The sequence below is a fragment of the Danio aesculapii genome, chromosome 9 (assembly GCF_903798145.1).
Source record: "Danio aesculapii chromosome 9, fDanAes4.1, whole genome shotgun sequence".
Lineage (NCBI taxonomy): Eukaryota > Metazoa > Chordata > Actinopteri > Cypriniformes > Danionidae > Danio > Danio aesculapii.
Window position 1 is genome coordinate 984,467 of NC_079443.1, and position 20,063 is coordinate 1,004,529.

Here is a 20,063-nt window from a genome sequence, read left to right on the forward strand (position 1 = left end):
CTTACAAAAAAAACCCCAATAGTGTGTTGTTTCTCTCACAGCTCTGCCAGTGAGAGGGGTTAGCGCATCAAATGAACAGCCAATGAGAAGAAGGGGCGGGGCATGTTAAACACCCGAGAGCATTCGATTGGTCAGCAGATTTGATAAGAAATTGTAGTTTGAGGTGACGTTAAATAAACATTGATGCATTTAGGCGGACAAACTGCAAGCTCTGCAAGTCATTCATTCATTTTCTTTTTGGCTTAGTCCCTTTATTAATCTGGGGTCTCCACAGTGGAATAAACCGCCAATTTATACAGCATTTGTTTTATGCAGCCCTTCCAGCTGCAACCCATCACTGGGAAACACCCATACACACTTATTCTCACACACACATACACTACGGACAATTTAGCCTACCCAATTCACCTGTACCGCATGCGTTTGGACTGTGGGGGAAACCGGAGCACCCTGAGGAAACCCACGCGAACGCAGGGAGAACATGCAAACTCCACACAGAAACGCCAACAGACCCAGCCGAGGCTCGAACCAGCGACCTTCTTGCTGTGAGGCGACAGCACTACCTACTGCGTCGCCACTGCTCTGTAAGTTTATATCAATTTCATATCTTCTAAATGTGAATTTTGGAGCACACTAGATTATACATATCCTAAACCTCTTGAGGCCCAAGGTGTTTTATACATGCATTTTTTATTTCTCTTTGCTATTTGGGCATATTGGAACCTAATTAGAATAAAACCAAAGTATTATCTTTTGACATGATGTACTTTTAGAGAAAAATGACATCCATATATGTGGACTCGAGGTCCGAATGACATCCATATATGTGGACTCGAGGTCCGAATGACATCCATATATGTGGACTCGAGGTCCGAATGACATCCATATATGTGGACTCGAGGTCCGAATGACATCCATATATGTGGACTCGAGGTCCGAATGACATCCATATATGTGGACTCGTGGTCCGAATTTCCATAAAACACTTTTTCTTGACTGTTTTTTAATGCATTAATAACACAAACGTATTTTTTAGAACATGTTTTGACTATCAGAGAGTAAAAACAACATTTTTCCCCCATTTTGCACAGTTAAAAATAGTGTTTGGGACATTTCATATGCTGCAAAACAGTTGCAGGATGACACCGTATGTCTGTAACGAAATATAAAACATTCAAAGTATTTTAAACAGCCACTTAAGAGCTAAAATCTGCTGTCCACATATGTGGCCACTGAGCCCTAGGAGGTTAAGACTTACTGTACACACTAATACTAACATCTAAGTAACTTTATTTTCATTTCACTGGAACTTTAAGCAATTAATGAATTGTAGAAGTTCTTTCCTCTGCTGTGTTGGAGCAGCGGGGAGTTTCACCCATATAAGCAGATCGAGATAAAGCCTCATTTCTCTTCACAGCTTTAATGAAAGTTCTGCTTGTGGTTTAGAGAAACAGTGGATCTCGCAGACGGCTGAGAGCTGTGTGTCTGCGCGGGCTGATCTTTCACTTGCCATATTTGGACGTTCAGACACATTTGCAGCATGTTCTCATATGAAGATGTTGATGTGAGCTCCAATAAGAGGCGCTCTGGCTGTAAGATGTAGGACAACAGGATGTTCTCGAGCGCTTCGGTTTGGGTTTAGTGGAAGGAGAGGATCACCTGATGCTTTTCTGTGTCACGTATGTTTCCCAGGTCAGGCACACACCCACACAGATACACAGACAGACACACACACTCTCACAGACACAAACACATATCTCTCTTACACACACTCACACAGATACACACACACACACTACTGTACCGAAATAGAAAATAATCTCTCTTACACACACTCATACAGACACTCTCACACATAAATACACACACACACACACACACTACTGTACACATATATAATAACTCTATCTCTCTCTTACACACACACACTATTACACAGAAACACACTCTCTCACACACACAGAGAGGTGGTGAGTATGCGGAAGTGTGCAGATGAATGTGTGTGTTCTGTGCTATCTCTCTCTCTCTCTGCGTGATCAATGAGCTCTGTTTATTGACTTGATAACGAGACGATTCTCAGCAGACAGAAGTGTGCCTGTGTGAACTCGGTTATTACCATGAACACAGAGATGCGTAATGCTGCGGTGATACTGCGCGTGTGAACAAGCGTAATCCAGCAGGGTCAACACCCCTGGCCTGTGAACAACCTGTCCTCTGATCAACAATACTGCAGGGGTGTAGCAACCGGGGGGGACGGAGGGGATCCGTCCCCCTCCCATTTAGAGACAGACCATTTAGAAACAGGTGATTAATAATAATATGAACATATGATCTCATACAGCCGTCCCCCCACTTTTAAAATATCCGCTACGCCCCTGCAATACTGCATTTATTACCATAAAAATACAGTAAAAGTTACAGTCTGAAATATTTATTCAGCAACTATATTTGTTTTTTGTATATTTGTTTTAAAACTATATTTTATTTTGTTGTAAATATATGTGTAGCATTTTTTAATTAATATTTAAATACACCATAAAAACAAATCTTGCTTGTTTCATATTTTTGCAACATAAACTCATCTGGAAAACATAACCCTATATACATTTCTGGAGATCGCAAATTATGTAGTAGCCAGACGTACGTATGGCTGTATTTCGTCTTTAAAACGAACGCTACAGGACTGTATGACGCCGTTCCTTTTCACGCTTACCAGCTGACCGCTTACCTCCGTGTAGACGGCTTTACCACTGTTACCAGTTTGTCCAGCGGTTGGCCATGTACGTAGGCGGACTTGAGACGCAGAGAGAAGTTGACTATGACGATGGGATGCAAGTCCACCGATAAACGGTTCCAGAAAGCAGGTAAAACAGAAGCCAGAAAATAAAATAAACAAGTAAATAACAGGGTGAGAATGTGGTAAAATTTGAAAACGTGGTAAAAATCAGGTGAGGGCATTTCTTTTTCTGGACTGCTTAATTGAAAACACTGTTGGTTGGGTTTAGGGAAGTGGGTGGGCGGGTCAATCGGTGGTTTTAAAAACACTTTTGGTAGCGTTTAAACAAGGGGGGGGGGGGGGGGGGGGTCGGTCAGTCAGTCGACAGCAGCCTCTGGTGGATTTGTGTGAGAACAGCAAGCGTAAATGGCACTCGTGAGAGAAACTTGAGATCTGAAAGAGTGTACACAGTGGCCTCTGGTGGATTCACGTAGCTCCTGGGAAGTATTTGATGTTCTCCAAAAATGCATACAGGGGTACGTTTTCAGAATGAAATTGGGTTGAATTTTTGAGTTGAATCAGATGAACTTTTCTAGTCATCTCAACTGACAAAATCAAATCAAACTGACTAAAAATATTAATTTTTAATTTTCTTGACTTAAAAAAAGTTGAAACTTTAACTTATTAAAATAAGTCAAAGCAACTTATAAACATTTGCGGTCATGACTTTTTAGCATATATTTTTTTTTACAGTGTAGCATTTATTCATTTATTTTCCTTCAGCGTAGTCCCCTATTCATAGTCCTATATTCGCAACCCAATACTGGGAAACACCCATACACACTCATTCACACACACACTCATACACTGTGACCAATTTAGTTAATCAATTCCTCTATAGTGCATGTGTCAGTTTGCATGTTCTCCCTGTGTTTGCGTGGGTTTCCTCCGGGTGCTCCGGTTTTCCCCACAGTACAAACACATGCGCTATAGGGGAACTGATGAACTAAATTGGCCGTAGTGTGTGTGAATGTGTGTATGGGTGTTTCCCAGTACTGGAAGGGCATCTGCTGTGTAAAAATGTGAAATAGTTGGCGGTTCATGCCGCTGTGGCGACCCCTGATGAATAAAGGCTGAAGGAAAATGAATGAATCATTGAATAGTCTAGTCATTTGTTTGAGACCACCTAATAAAGAAGCTGAAGAACTCAAACATCATGATGTTGTCACAACAGAGGATGAATTTTATGGTGCTGTAATTTCCAGACGCGATGAGCTCTCGGTGTAAACATTATTGAAGCCACGGCTATAACTGTCATTGCTTCACTATAACAAGTAACAGAGATTATATATATATATATATATATATATATATATATATATATATATATATATATATATATATATATATATATATATAAAAATAGTTGAAGTCCTCATATTTCCCCTCGTGTGAAATTTGAATCCTTTTAAATATTTCCCAATTTCTGTTTAACAAGTGTAGATTTGCTTAACACATTTCTAATCATAATTGTGTTAATAACCCATCTCTAATAACTGATTTATTTTCTCTTTGTCATGATGACAGTAAATAATATTAGACTAGATATTCTTCAAGACACTTCTATACAGCTTAATGTGACATTTAAAGGCTTAACTAGGGTAATTAGTGTAAAGTTATTAGGCAAGTCATTGTATAACAGTGGTTTATTCTGGAGACAATCCAAAACTAATATTGCTGAAGGGGGCTAATAATATTGACCTTAACATGGCTTTAAAACTATTAAAACTGCTTGTATATACAGTACACAGTATAAAAGAACTCTGCAAGAAATACACACATGTTGGTTTTTGTGAGTTGTGGGGACATTCCGTTGGTTTCCATTGTTCTTATACTGTACAAACTGTATTTTATACCTAAACCCAGTCACTAAACCCAGCACTCAGTGCAAACTGTACAGTTTTACTTTGCTTTATAAGTGTTTTGAGAAATGAGGACACGAATGCCGTTTATTTTCAGGTCACACAAAAAGTGGATAAAGATGGAAAGGTATCATTTAGTCTCATAAATCCCCTAAAAACTAAACTATTGAGCTGATATAGACCCCCTAATATAATCATATGAATGATATTGGTTTGAAAGAAAACTGAGTTTCAACTTATAATGTGCTGCCATCTACTGGTGCAACTCTAAATCCTTCAGGACAATATCCCGAAACAATCTACAGCTGATGAAAATGAGTGAAATACAGTGCTTTACATGCTCTGTAAATCTCCATTTATCCCCAGTGATCTCTCCAGGAAAAATAATCTTGTTTAATGTTTGCAATATAGTATAGTAGTTGTATAGTATAATATAGTATATGCAATATAGTATAGTATAATAGTTCAGTAGATTGTTTGTTTGTTCATATTAATAAATGGAAGCTTGTTGTGAAGTATTGCCATGATAATCCAACATGAAAATGAATAACTGCATATGCCATTTTCCTTTAAACACACTTTTAATAAACAACTTGCAGCTAATTAATAACTCATCTGCATAATGAATGAAATAATAGGAACAGAAACATAATGAATGAGGGATGGAGGATCACAGTGTGTTTTACAGACATTTATTTATACAGTGAGGTTAAAATAATCATTCAAATGTACTCCAGAATAGAGCCTTTGTGCTTCTTTACTGTATTTTCGGCTCACTGTGGCCTCACAGCAAGAAGGTCGCTGGTTCGAGCCCCAGCTGGGCCAGTTGGCGTTTCTGTATGGAGTTTGCATGTTCTCATCGTGTTGGTGTGGGTTTACTCCGGGTGCTCCGGTTTCCCTCACAGCCCAAACACATGCGCTATTGATCAACTTAATTGGCCGTAGTGTATGAGTATGTAAGTGAATGAGTGTGTATGGGTGTTTCCCAGTACTGGGTTGCATCCGCTGTGTAAAACATATGCTGGAATAGTTGGTGGTTCATTCCGCTGTGGAAAGCCGAAGGAAAATGAATGATCAGGATGCCAGGTGTTTAGTGCATTATTAATGACTTTGTGTTTGTTTTTGATTTGTCCTTCCCTGTTCATTAGATATTTTCTATGTTTAATTACACTTAAAATGCAAGACAATATAAATATTTTACAGTCGTCAACAAAATTAATTAGTCTAGCTGAATCTGTCTAAATTCTACAGTTTTCCTTTTAATTTACTTACATTTTTTAATGATTTAGTATTGTTTTTCTTTTAACTTTAGTTTTTAATGATCAATTTCCATTTCAGTCTTTGTTATTTTGTACTTAAACATTAAACTTAACAAATACCTGATATAAAATGAGTTATTCTGATGTAAATGTGGATTACGACAGCTTAATTCACAAAGAAAATGTTGAATAATGACCGTTAATGAGTATTTAATTCACCATAATTAAAAGTCACACTGTGGTTACATTTTAATTGCATATTAATTTTGCTTTCTACACTGAAAAATAAAGATTCATTGCATTTACTAAATTTATATGGGCTGAATTTAAACAAACCAATTAAATTTTGTGATGTTCAAATTGATTTGTTTAAATTCAGCCCATATTAATTGTTTGTAAACACCTTTAAAAAATAGTAAATCCAATTAATCAATGTAGTCAGTGTACAATATTAATGTAGCTAATAAAAACACTGTAGGCTAGCTATTTTCATTGACAAATAGGCAGCTTTGTAAAACTATACGCTGATATGAAGCTACAGCACTAATTGTGTCAATATAATGTGAATAAAACATATTAATAATTTGATTCAATGTAAATTTGCTTTATTGGCATAACTGTTAATGACACAATAAAGCTTGAAATATGTGGGCAAATATAAAAATATAATAACAATAACATGTCAAAATTAAAGCATCGTCTTCCGATTCCGCCAGCGTTTGCTTCCGTTACCGACAACCGGCCGGTTTTGATTCAAGCGGAAGCTCGGCTCGACTCTGCCCGGTGTTGAGGGCGCGGTTTGGGGCAGCCGAGCGGCTATTGGCCACAGCAAATATCCGTTAACCAACTGTACGGAAGCCGAGATGGAAGTTCGTGAGCGAATCGCCTAGTGAGTCGGATCTTTTAACTGAATCAGTTAAACCGATTTGACGCTTTTCGAATCCAGAACTGTTTCCGATTCACTGAAACTGTAGCAGCAGGGGAGACTGAGGCGGTTGCAACATGGGGCGGTTGCAACAAGACTTATTCCTCCACTCAGGAATGAGCTGTAGCGATGATATTCATACTACATATTCTCAATCTGAGAGAAATCAGCCATATTTGACCATTCCTTTAGTATAAAACTCGTTTTTAGGTTAAAAAAATGTTTTTTAATGTTCAGAAAATGTCTCATACTGTCTAATCTGTTTTCATGAAACATTATTCATTCATTTAATTTAAATCACTGTTTTCTTAGCTTTAAACAGGCATAGCTATCTTCTCCCTAGAAGCTTTAAAGTATCTCTCTACCTAAAGTATCTCCCCAGACAGTTTATTCAGTGTTGACAGAGTTGGGACGCTGCGGATGCTGCTGCATCTGTCCCCAATTATGAAATTCATTTAAAAGCTTGCCATATTAACAATGTATAATTTCAATTGTATCACAGTTTCAATGTAATTTAATTTGAAAATATATTCTTTGATTAATTAATTCATTTCAAAGTTCAAAGAAGTAAAGGTTCATTCTAGATTTTCAGTAAAAAACAAATTGTTCAGTTTTTTAGACCTGATAATTGCTTGTTGCTTGTTCTTTTAATAGTCTGTATTCATATGGCCACTTTAACACATTTAACAATTTAACCAATTTACATTTAGTCTGTTTACCAAAAAAAATGAAAATAAATAAATAAAATCCAACCTTATACTTTAGAATTTTTTATTATTACATTTTAATGAAAGTTGCAACTGTCCCTGTGGGATGATGCAACTGTCACCCTGCTCAGGGTCAGTTGCAACGTTTGACTTTGTCTGTTCCAGTGTAAATTCTGCATATATTATTATATTTACAGATATCATAGCAATGTCCAATAGATGTGGGTTTATTATATTAAAATATTCACTAAAGACTGTCTCTGAGAAACTGAAGGAAATGCAAAAATTGATGCAACTGTACCCACTCTCCCCTATTGAAGTTTAGTAAAGTTCGCATAATTCCCTGGATAAAATATACATATATGTTAATTAACAGTTTCTGTATTTTGCGATTCACAAGTGATTTTCGTTTATTTACCATTGTGAATTGCAATATGGGATGTTGGCCTCTGCTCTCTAGTTTAACAAAGTGACTTTTATTGACATTTTAGTAGTTTGCAATAATATAATGTGTAAGAATTAATATCTAGAGAAATAAGTGTGTAAAATTGCAGAAAATGTGCTGCAGTTTATTACAAAGTTTCTGTAGCGTAATACCAGCCTGATCTCATGAGAAAACGTAAGTATTTTACGTTTTGACAGTTTAGTGGCTAATTCGTACGAATTCGTACAAGTTCAGTCGTACGAAATGGTACGATTTTAAAAAGGAGGCGTGGCACCTAACCCCGCCCCTAAACCCAACCGTCATTGGAGGATGAGCAAATCGTACTAAATTGTACAAATTAGATCTTACGAATTCGTACGAATTAGCCACTAAAAAAAGTTACGAATTGCCGTGAGATTGTGTTGGTAATACACAACACCAACCTAGACAATATAGCACTGCAGACTATTACACATTTTTTACTGTATGTATATATATATATATATATATATATATATATATATATATATATATATATATATGTGTGTGTGTGTGTGAAAAACAGCAAGTAATACAATAACTTATTAAGAATTAGGCAAAAAGGGGCAAGACTGCTCTCATTTCAATCCAAAAACATGTATACCCGTTGTTGTGCCGTTGAATAAGAGAAATCTTAATTTGGGATTATAGGCTGTGAATAATATGGGCCAGTAGGGGCCTTCTGCTTCCATCCACATGGTTATTCAGCTATAGATCATATATGGCTGCGGCTGGAAGTTAACGAGAATTATTTATATCATTTATTAATTTTCCCATTAATTGTATTTTATTAACATCTACCCCTAACTCAATCGTCACAGTGATGTAAAAACAGATCTGGATCTGGAGTCTCCTCTATTAGTATACCTGATTAACCATGTGGATGGATGATAACAGCATTCTGAGCCTACTAGTAGGTGCAGAAGGCCCCTACTGGCCCATATCTATCAGCTGATAACCACTGATAACGCCCATTTAATCAAATGATAACATTCAAAGCGGGTATGTGGTCACAAATTGTTCTCTCATATTTGTAAACAGCTAACGTTAGCATTAATTCATTTGATTTAAATTGGGGCCACCAATTAATAATTAGTTTCAACTTTAGTTAAAGGGAACTAAATATTAATGATCAGTTTACCTAACATGATTAAACAAATCAGTAAAACTTGACAGCATATTATTAGCAGGTGCTTGAAACATGAATTATTGAATTTACTGTAGCATATTATATTTTGCACTGCATTAGAACGCTGAATAAGAAAATACTAAAAGGAAACCCCAGTGAAGAAAATACATTATTAATATCATAGCCCTAAGAAATGTTTTATTCAAATTATTATTTAATTAAATAAGTATTCAGCATGAGAAATAGGGAAAGTATAGGCCTACTGAGAAATGTATTTGGTGATGAAACATTTGGTAAGCAAATTAACGAAATCATTAATACCTTATAGTTTAAAAAATACACAACTAATGAATTAAATATAGGTACAATTGCTGTGATAAAATCAATTCAAAGCAGTTCAATCTTCAGTCTTTACATTGAATATTTTATGCAGTACTTTAATTATTATTAATATTTTTCAGCAAGAACAGAACAAAGCAAAACATTTAAAGAATCAAATTTAACATAAATATAAATATAAATGATTTAATATAAATTATAATCTAAAATTTGACCTCAAAAATAGCTCTACTACGGAGAATCAGTGAGTTATCCAGTAAACGATTCTTATGAACAAACCGTTCGAAAGAATCGATTCACCTAAATGAATCGAACTTCACAATAACGGAGCGGCTCGTTGGAGGATCCCCACCCGTAAGCATGGCGGTATGTTAGTGTGTGTATTTGTTCATAAACACCAGAGAGATATGGAAGACGCCAACACGCGCCGCGACCGCTTCACATAACCGGAATATAACGCGCTTTGTTTCTACGCGCCGGTACCGGAGGCAGTCAGTAGGATTTCTCCATGCACTCTTTGTTTACTCCTAGAATATGGTGAGCTGAGCAGAAGAAAAGCACAAGTTATTGCTGATAGCATCACTCATCTGCCGTTTACTAGTGCATTAATTGCCGGTGATCATGAGGTGCTGCCGCGGGCTCGTTTAAACGTTAATCGACACGTTTAAACGCCGCAAAACATGATCGATATCATGAATGTGTGACTTTATTGTGATTTTTATCTTCCATCCGGAGAGATGCGCGAATATAAAGTGGTGGTCCTCGGGAGCGGCGGGGTCGGTAAATCCGCGCTCACCGTGCAGTTCGTCACCGGGACGTTCATCGAAAAGTACGACCCGACCATCGAGGATTTCTACCGTAAGGAGATCGAGGTGGACTCGTCGCCGTCGGTGCTGGAGATCCTGGACACGGCGGGCACCGAGCAGTTCGCGTCCATGCGGGATCTGTACATTAAAAACGGGCAGGGCTTCATCCTGGTCTACAGCCTGGTGAACCAGCAGAGCTTCCAGGACATCAAGCCCATGAGAGACCAGATCATCCGAGTCAAGAGGTGAACGAGAAGAAGTCAATAATAATAATAAGTATGAGGTGTATTGGCATGTCAAACTGTAGGTAGGCTACGCTAGACTGTATACAATTATGTTGAAGAGGGAAATATAATGCTAAAATCATTTTGATAAGGGGTTTAAACACAGTTGTGTGTCAGCAGTGTGTGAATCTGTCCAGCCGCTAATAGTCAACATGAAGTAATTCCAATTGTTATAGTCACACTTGATAAAACAAAAACCTTGACTTTCTCCCTTTGAGTGTCATCAGAGGGGGAAAGCCCCGCCCACTAGTGTCCGTCTCTCACTCATTAGCATAAACAGCCCTGAGTGAGAAGCAGCCATCTGTCCATTAGCCATTAGAGTGTTAGTCGTCGTAGTAGCAGTAGAAGTAATCATTGTAGTAGGAGTAGTAGCCGTCGTACTCATTGCAGTAGTAGTTGTCGTAGTAGTAGTCATAGTCATTGTAGTAGTAGTAGTTGTCGTTGTAGTAGGAGTAGCTTTTATCGTAGTAGTCAATGTTATAGTAGTCGTAGTAGTTGTTGTTATAGTGGCAGAAGTAGTAGTCGTCGTAGTCATAGTAGCAGGAATAGCAGTAGTAGTAGTTGTCTATAGTCGTAGTAGCTGTGGTAGTAGTAGTCATTGTAGTAGTAGTAGTCGTCGTCGTCATCATCGTTGTAGTAGTAGTCGTTGTCGTAGTAGTAGTTGTCATTGTAGTAGTGGTAGTCATTGTGGTAGTAGTCGTCATACTAGGAGTAGTAGTCGTTGTCATAGTAGTTGTCGTCTTCGTTGTAGTAGCAGTAGTAGTCGTCGTAGTCATAGTATCAGGTGTAGCAGTTTTAGTCATCGTTGTAGTAGCAGCAGTAGTCGTCATAGTAGCAGGTGTAGCAGTATTAGTCATCGTAGTAGTCATTGTAGTAGTAGGAGGAGCAGTAGTCGTTGTTGTAGCAGCAGTAGTAGTTGTCGTAATCATAGTAGCAGGAGTAGTAGTCATCGTAGTAGTAGCAGTAGTAGTCGTCGTAGTCATTGTAGTAGTCATTGTAGTAGTAGTAGTCAAAGTCATTGTAGTCATCGTAGTAGTTATTGTAGTAGTAGAAGTTGTCATTGTAATCATCGTAGTAGTAGTAGTTGTAGCAGTAGTAGTAGTCGTTGTCAGTAGTAGTCGTAGTAGTCATAGTAGCAGGATTAGTAGTCGCAGTAGTAGTTATCGTAGTTATCTGTTGTAGTAGTCGTCATCTGCGGAACTACTTTAGCTGTGCGTTTATCTCAAAATAACTGTCACGCCTTAGAATGATCATCAGCCAATCAGAATCAAGCATTCAACAGACCCATAATGGATAATTCAATTTAAAATCACAGTTCACCCCAGAACTGAAAATTCTGTCAGCATTTACTCATCCTTGTTATACACCTTTCTGAGTTTCTTTCTTCTGTTGAACTTTAAAGAAGATATTTTGAAGAATGCTTTATTCATTGACTTCCCTTGTGGGGAAAAACAAATACTATGTTAGCCAGTGGATACAGCATTGTTCAAAATATCTTCTTTAATGTTCAACAGAAACTCATAAAGGTTTTGGAAACACTTGAGGGAGAGTAAAATGTGAGTAAATGATCCTTTTAAGTGAACTATCCCTTTAAAATGTAAAATCTAGTGGCAGTCCATCACCTTTTAGATGCATATCTAAAGCATTTAGAGTAATAATTTAGACACTAATCAACTATTCAAAGTCATGACATTGTTCGTTGGTCTCTAATCCTCAGTGTGTAACTGTGACGTAAACTGTGGTGTAACTCCACACTCTCACTAACCTCACATTCACCCTGAAAACTGTCTTCTGGACCACAGATATATTTATACAGAGCTGCAAACAGCACAGTGTTCCCACGCAAATAATACAGATCTGCTGCTCTGCTGCTGCCGCCGCTCACGTGATATTGAATAATTGAATGAATGCATGAATTTTTCAGACAGTAAAAGTGACGCATAATAAGGTGGAGATGGCGGATAAGAGATGTTTATCTGCTCATGTTGAAGGACAGATAGCTTCAGAGCGCAGTAAAACAGCATTTTTAAAGCGTTAGAGAAGTAAATGTCAAACACAAGTGACTACGGAGAACAAAGTTGAATAGTGTTTTGCTGATAAATTGGCATGAGGGTACAAAGTCAATTTAGAAACTTGAATGAAACCTCACATAATGTAGTAGTCATAGTTGTAGTAGTACTCGTAGTAGTCGTTGTAGCAGTAGTAGTTGTCATCGTCGTAGTAGTCATAGTAGGAGTAGTCGTCATCATAGTAGTAGAAGTCTTCATCGTCATTGTAGTAGCTGTCGTAGTAGCAGTAATCGTCATCATCGTAGAAGTAGTTGTAGTAGAAGTTGCTGTCATCGTAGTAGTAGTCGTTGTAGTCATAGTAGTAGTCGTCGTAGTAGTAGTAGTTGTTGTTGTAGTAGTTGTAGTAGTCGTTGTAGTCATAGTAGTAGTCGTCATCGTAGTAGTAGTCTTTGTCGACGCTATAGTATTAGTAGTAGTAGTCGTTGTAGTAGCAGTCGTGGTAATAGTCGAGTCGTCATCATCGTAGTAGTAGTAGTTGTTGTTGTTGTAGTAGTAGTTGTAGTGTCGTCAAAATCGTAGTAGTAGTCGTTGTAGTCATTGTAGTCATAGTATTAGTCGTCATTGTAGTAGTAGTAGTCTTTGTCATCGCTATAGTATTAGTAGTAGTAGTCGTTGTAGTAGCAGTTGTCATCGTAGTTGTGGTAATAGTCTTGACTCGTCGTCATCATCGTAGTAGTACTTGTTGTTGTAGTAGTAGTAGTTGTAGTCGTCGTCATAATCGTAGTAGTACTCGTTGTAGTCATAGTAGTAGTCGTCTTCGTAGTAGTAGTAGTCTTTGTCATCGCTATAGTATTAGTAGTAGTCGTAGTAGCAGTCGTGGTAATAGTCGTTGACTCGTCATCATCGTAGTAGTTGTTGTTGTTGTTGTTGTTGTAGTTGTAGTCGTCGTCCTAGTAGTAGTCATTGTAGTCATAGTAGTAGTCGTCATCGTAGTAGTCTTTGTCGTCTATTAGTCTTTGTTGTTGTTGTAGTAGTAGTTGTAGTCATTGTCATAATCATAGTAGTAGTCGTTGTAGTCTTTGTCGTCGCTATAGTATTAGTAGTAGTAGTCGTTGTAGTAGCTGTCGTGGAAATAGTCGTTGACCCGTCGTCATCGTAGTAGTAGTTGTTGTTGTAGTAGTTGTAGTCGTCGTCATAATCGTAGTAGTAGTCATCATCGTAGTAGTAGTAGTCTTTGTCGTCGCTATAGTATTAGGAGTCATTGTAGTTGCAGTTGTCGTTGTTGTGGTAATAGTCGTCGACTCGTCATAATCGTAGTAGTAGTAGTTGTAGTCATCGTCATCATCGTAGTAGTAGTAGTTGTAGTCGTCGTCATAATCGTAGTAGTAGTCGTTGTAGTCATCATTGTAGTAGTAGTAGTCTTTGTGGTCGCTATAGTATTAGTCGTTGTAGTTGCAGTTGTCGTCATAGTTGTGGTAATAGTCGTCAACTCGTCGTCATCATCATTGTAGTAGTAGTTGTTGTTGTAGTAGTTGTAGTCGTCGTCATAATCGTAGTAGTAGTCATCATCGTAGTAGTAGTAGTCTTTGTCGTCGCTATAGTATTAGGAGTCATTGTAGTTGCAGTTGTCGTTGTTGTGGTAATAGTCGTCGACTCGTCATAATCCTAGTAGTAGTAGTTGTAGTCATCGTCATCATCGTAGTAGTAGTAGTTGTAGTCGTCGTCATAATCGTAGTAGTAGTCGTTGTAGTCATCATTGTAGTAGTAGTAGTCTTTGTGGTCGCTATAGTATTAGTCGTTGTAGTTGCAGTTGTCGTCATAGTTGTGGTAATAGTCGTCAACTCGTCGTCATCATCATCGTAGTAGTAGTTGTTGTTGTAGTAGTAGTTGTAAAACATAAGTTTTCTTTTCATTCAGCGAACGGTATTGAATTACATTAAAACGACTCTCTCTAGCCTATCAGTCCTTACTTCATTGTCGCATCCAGTACCTCAGCGTGAGTAACGGGCATGAATGAAACATCGCTGAATAAAAAGAGTAGAGTTTGTAGTAGAGTAGAGTTTAGAGCTAAATATTTTGCAGTGTTTTTAATTACTTAACGGCATATAATTAATTAAAATAGAAATAAAATGCCGTTCATTACAATAAAAAAACACCTCAATTGTTTTACATCTTGTGATTTTTCGTCAGTTGAATAAAAATTTTCCTTACATATATTAGCAAATGTTTTGCAGTGTCCTTTACAGCACAGGATTCATTAAAATACTAGTAAAATAACATTCATTAAAGTCGATTTAAAAAAACAAATAGTTTATCAATTTGTGTTTTATTTATTTTTTCAGTTGAATAAAAAACTTCCTAAAAATATTGTAAAAATCTCTTCTTGTTCTCATGAACCCAATCTTGTGTCTCGTGGAGTTGGCGTCTCGTCACACCTCTAGTTACTTTTTCCGGAAGCTAGTGCGTTACGTTACTTTTGTGTTATTTTTCACACCTGGCTTGATCTCTTTCAGAACTTGACAGGTTTTTTTCTTCTTCTTTTTTTAATAGAGTAACAAAACACTGTATAACCTTCATTTACCTTTACAAAAAACACATCATTTAGGAGTCCTTTCCCGACCCTGTATATACAGATGTTTGAAACCAGAACTCTGTGCTAAGTGATCGAATGTACAAATAAAGATTTGCAGGCTGGCTTTTTGTTTTATATAGGTTAATATTTAACTCCATAGAAGTGCCCTGCATGTTATTTCAGTCAACACTTTCTTTTAGGCAGAAAATGTAAAACTTGGCTCTCAGTTGGTTTCGTCTGTAAGTACAGACACATATTTTGAGTCTTCAGCCACAAACTGTGTAAATGAGGGGCACGGCGATCCTGGAGGGGCTTTTAAACTGTGATGTCATTAGTGGTTCGCTAATGGCAGGGTGTGTCTGCTAGGGGTGTGGCTTCAGTAACTCCGCCCTCCTGTGGTTTGTGGTCATGCACTTCCTCCTTTTTTCCTGGAGGAAAACTCAATGCTGACGCACTGGGAGAATTCAGAGAGTTCGTTCATGTCAGCCGTGAGAAGTGAAGAGTTGGTTAAGATATGAAGAGACAGGACAAGATAATTAAGGAAAATTAGTAAAGAGAGCATGCTGTGTTGTGAGCGCTGCCAGTTTTATTATAGCCTGGTCTTGAGCGTCTTGTTGGCTTTATTTTACTGCTGTAACATGGGTTGAATAATGCATGTAAAGGTTAATAAAACAGCGCTTGATCAAGTTATTTTAGTAAGCTCTTAAGCCTGGGGGCACAAGTTCGAGACTTTTGCAGGTTTTTATTTTAATTTATTTATTTTTGTTTCCCAAATGAGCCAGGAATTTCTCACAGTATTTCCTCTAATATTTTTTCTTCTGGAGAAAGTCTTATTTGTTTTATTTGGGCTAGAATAAAAGCAGTTTTAATAGTTTTAAAGCCATTTTAAGGTCAATATTATTAGCCCCCTTCAGCAATATTAGTGTTGGATTGTCTCCAGAATAAACCACTGTTATACAATGACTTGCCTAATTACCCTAACTTTACCCTAATTACCCTAGTGAAGCCTTTAAATGTCACTTTAAGCTGAACACTAATGTAATAAATGGGTTATTAAAGCTATTATATTTAAAATGTGTTAAACTGTGTGTGTGTGGTGCAGGTATGAGAAGGTTCCTGTGATCCTGGTGGGCAATAAGGTGGATCTGGAGAGCGAGCGGGAGGTGTCGGTGCGTGAGGGACAGGCTCTGGCCGAGGAGTGGGGCTGCCCCTTCATCGAGACCTCCGCCAAGAGTAAGACCATGGTGGACGAACTCTTCGCCGAGATCGTGCGGCAGATGGACTACGCAGCACAGCCCGATAAAGACGATCCCTGCTGCTCCTCCTGCAATATACAATAACCCACACACACAGACTTGTTCTTATATCCCGGTGGGGACTCTCATAAACATGGTTCTACTATACAAAGTGTATATTCTCTTCTCTACGTCCTCACAGGAAACAGTCTGCACTTTTACGTTTTACATTCTGTCTGCTTTATAAACATGTTTACCCATGGGGACCTCAATTTTGGTCCCCACGGTGACACAAGTCCCCATGAGTCTGTGTGCATTCAGGTTTAGGTCCCCAGCGGGATACATAGACAAGTATACACGCGCATACAGACTGGATACAGTCACGTTGGTTTTGGTGGTTTATGAGGACTCTCCATAGCCATAATGTATTTTATACAGTAAAAATTATTATATGGACCAACCCCTTAACCCAACCCTCACAAAAATAAATAAAAATTGTGTCAAGATTTTAATGCTAAAATACTCTAAGAAGTGTTTTAAAGCGTTCTGAATTAAAAGGACACAATGCATGTCCTCATAAAACCTCTTAATAAGTACAACTAGATCACACCCACATCATTATACAAACTTTGGTCCTCGTAAACCATAAAAACCAGTACAAAAACATGTTGGTTTTAGTGTGTTTTATGAGGACTCATAACATATTTCATACAGATAAAACTACTTAATATGTCCCTACCCCTAAACTTAACCCTTACAGGAAAAACGTGGCTCGATTTTTAATGCTAAAAGACCCTGTTAAGTATGATTTTTAAAGCATTTTGAATTACAAGGACACAACATGTCCTCATAAGCCCTCCTGGTAAGTACAACTAGGTCACACTCATGTCATTTTGGTGCCAGTAAAACACCAAAAAACATAAACATACTCACACTTGGTTTTGGTGGTTTATGAGGACTCTCCATAGGCATAATGTATTTTTTATAGTAAAAAACACCTCGTATGGCCCTACCCCTATACCTAACCCTCACAGAAAACCTTGTTAATTGTTCTTTTTATATTATTTTGAATTACAACAACACAACATGTTCTAATAAACCACCTTAATAAGTATAACTCGACCACACCAATGTCATTATACAGATTTCTGTCCTCATAAACCAGCAAATCCAGTACAGCCACACACACATGGTGGTTTAGGAGGACTCTTCGTAGACTTAATCTATTTCATTCAGTAAAAACCAAATAATATATGTCCCTACCCCTAAACCAAGATTTTAATGCAAAAGGCTCCAAGTTTTTTGCATTTTGAATTATGAGGACACAAGGATTGTCCTCATAAACCACCTTAAGTACAACTAGGTCACACCCATGTCTTTATACAAATTGTGGTCCTCAGAAACCACCAAAACCAGTACAAACACACATGTTGGGTTTGGTGGTTTATGAGGACTCTCCTTTGGCGTAATGTATTTCATACAGTAAAACCAAGTAATGTATGTCCCTACCCCTAAACCCAATCCTGACAGGAAAAATGTGCCAAGATTTTAATGCGAAAGACTCCATTAATCAAGTTTTAAGCATTTCGAATTATGAGGACACAACATATGTCCTCATAAACCACTTTTAAAAAGTACAACAAGGTCACACCCATGTCATTATACTAATTATACCAGTGACATGGTTCTTGTAAACCACCAAAACCAGTACAAACACACATACACTTTGGTGGTTTATGAGGACTCCCCATAGGCATGATGTATTTTACACATTTTACACAACTCTACTCCTTAATCCAACCCTCAATATAAAAATGTGGCAAAAATTTGGTGTAAAACCCCATTAAGTATGACTTCTAATTACAATGACACAAGGCATGTCCTCATAAAACCACCTCAATGTTGTAACGCCTAAATCATACCAATGTCTTACAAATTTCTGTCCTCATAAACCACCAAAACCAGTACGCACACACTACAGTAGCTTTCATAGACCTTCTAGTGTCGGCGGTTCTTCATCGTTTGCATCTACAGACTGACTGGGATCATTGTGAGGAGTTTTCTGTCACTTTATATGTACGGACTGGCCCGCGGGAAGAGCACTTGCCTTAGTTTTTCACACTTTCTCCTGTTTCAGCGGGAACCGGTCGGACGATTTGATCGTGTATTGATGATTTGATCTGAGTTTGTCACCAGGTCAGAGATATGCTTGAGATAGCCATATTATAATTTAATGATGACTTTATAATTGTTCTTTTAAGGTGTAGAGCTTTCTCAAGTGGAAAAGCTTTGTTCCAAAAGCCCAACGTGAGCTCTGATTTGAGGGATTGCCTGACTTGTAGTTCTGGCTTTATGCATCTTGCAGTTTTTTGGTTGCAATTCTTTTTATTCTTTGCCCAAAATTGTGCAAAATTTCTTGCAATTGTGAGTTTAAACTTGTATATATTTTTTTCAGAATTACAGATGATGTCTCACGATGATTTTATATTGTTTAATATCTGACATTTTTATTCTAACAGTGACTGTTTCACATCTCACAACTAAACTTATATCCCGCATAAATGGCTTTTTAATGCAGTTGTAATGGCATTTTGCTCTCTTTTATTTTCTGGTTTACCTCAGACTTGAGCTTTGATCCAAAACTCAAGGATAAAATCAATCCCAGAGTGATTCTCACACTCACAGATCAGACTTCATCATCATCTAGTGTTGAATTCTGGTTGCAATTCTTTAGTTTTTTTCTTCAGAATTGTAATTTTTGTCCTGCAATTGTGAGTTTTTACGTGATCTCACAGGTCTCACTTCTTGTAGATCATTTCTTTCATATTTCTAACATTTCTAACAGTTATTTTACATCTTATAACTGAAGTTATATCCCACAAAACTCACTTTTTGTTGCATTTTTAATTACATTTCTTCTGTTTTTCCTTTGCATTGAGTTTAGTTCCACAACACGATGATAAAATCAAGCCCAAAGTGATTCTCACAGTCACAGATCTGACTATTTCATCTTGTGGTTTTGCCTTTTGGTTGCAGTTCTTTGTCTTTTCCTCCTCTGAATTGTAATTTTTGATTTACAATTGTGAGTTTACAGGCCATCTCTCAATTCTGATTGCTTTATAGGCTTTTCCCCCCCACAGAATTATGAAGAAGGTTAAGTCTTTCAATTATTGTAAATGTTATGCATTTTCTGACGTCTTCTAACAGTTGCTATTTTTACATCTCACAGACAAACTTATATCCTGCATACATGTCTTTTTGTTGCGTTTTAATGGCATTTTGCTCTTTTACTTTATTTTTAACCTCCGACTTGAGCTTTGATCCAAAACACAATGATAAAATCAATCCCAAAGTGATTCTCACAGTCACAGATCTGACTTCATCATCATCTAGTGTTGAGTTTTGCTTGCCATTTTCTGTTTTTTTGTGATTTTTGTCTGGCAATTGTGTGTTTATAGATGATCTCACAGTTCTGACTTCTTCTTGCAGATCATTTCTTTTATATTACGCAATTTCTGACATTTTTATTCTAACAGTTACTATATTACACCTCACAGCTGAAATTATATCCTGCATAAATGGCGTTTTGCTGCATTTTTAATGACATTTTGCTCTATTTTTTTGTACCTCCGACTTCAGCTTACATCCAAAAAACAATAGTAAAAAGCCCAAAGTGATCAAGATTTATTTTCTGTTT

General features: G+C 37.4%; 1 protein-coding gene across 1 annotated transcript; it reads left to right on the plus strand.

Annotated features, from left to right (window-relative positions):
* Nucleotides 1–9,799: 9,799 nt before the first annotated feature.
* On the plus strand, nucleotides 9,800–18,825 carry LOC130234701 (ras-related protein Rap-2a). Its single transcript, XM_056464954.1, has 2 exons — nucleotides 9,800–10,511; nucleotides 16,234–18,825. Exons 1-2 carry the CDS (start codon nucleotides 10,198–10,200, stop codon nucleotides 16,469–16,471), a joined length of 552 nt encoding a protein of 183 aa, XP_056320929.1. The 5' UTR covers nucleotides 9,800–10,197; the 3' UTR covers nucleotides 16,472–18,825.
* Nucleotides 18,826–20,063: the final 1,238 nt, after the last annotated feature.

What these genes read in the sequence shown, in the direction of transcription:
- LOC130234701 (XM_056464954.1), top strand. Translation starts at nt 10,198, where the DNA reads ATGCGCGAATATAAAGTGGTGGTCCTCGGGAGCGGCGGGGTCGGTAAA. An exon ending in CAGATCATCCGAGTCAAGAG is followed by an intron (nt 10,512 to 16,233) that starts GTGAACGAGAAG and finishes TGTGTGGTGCAG; the next exon opens with GTATGAGAAGGTTCCTGTGA.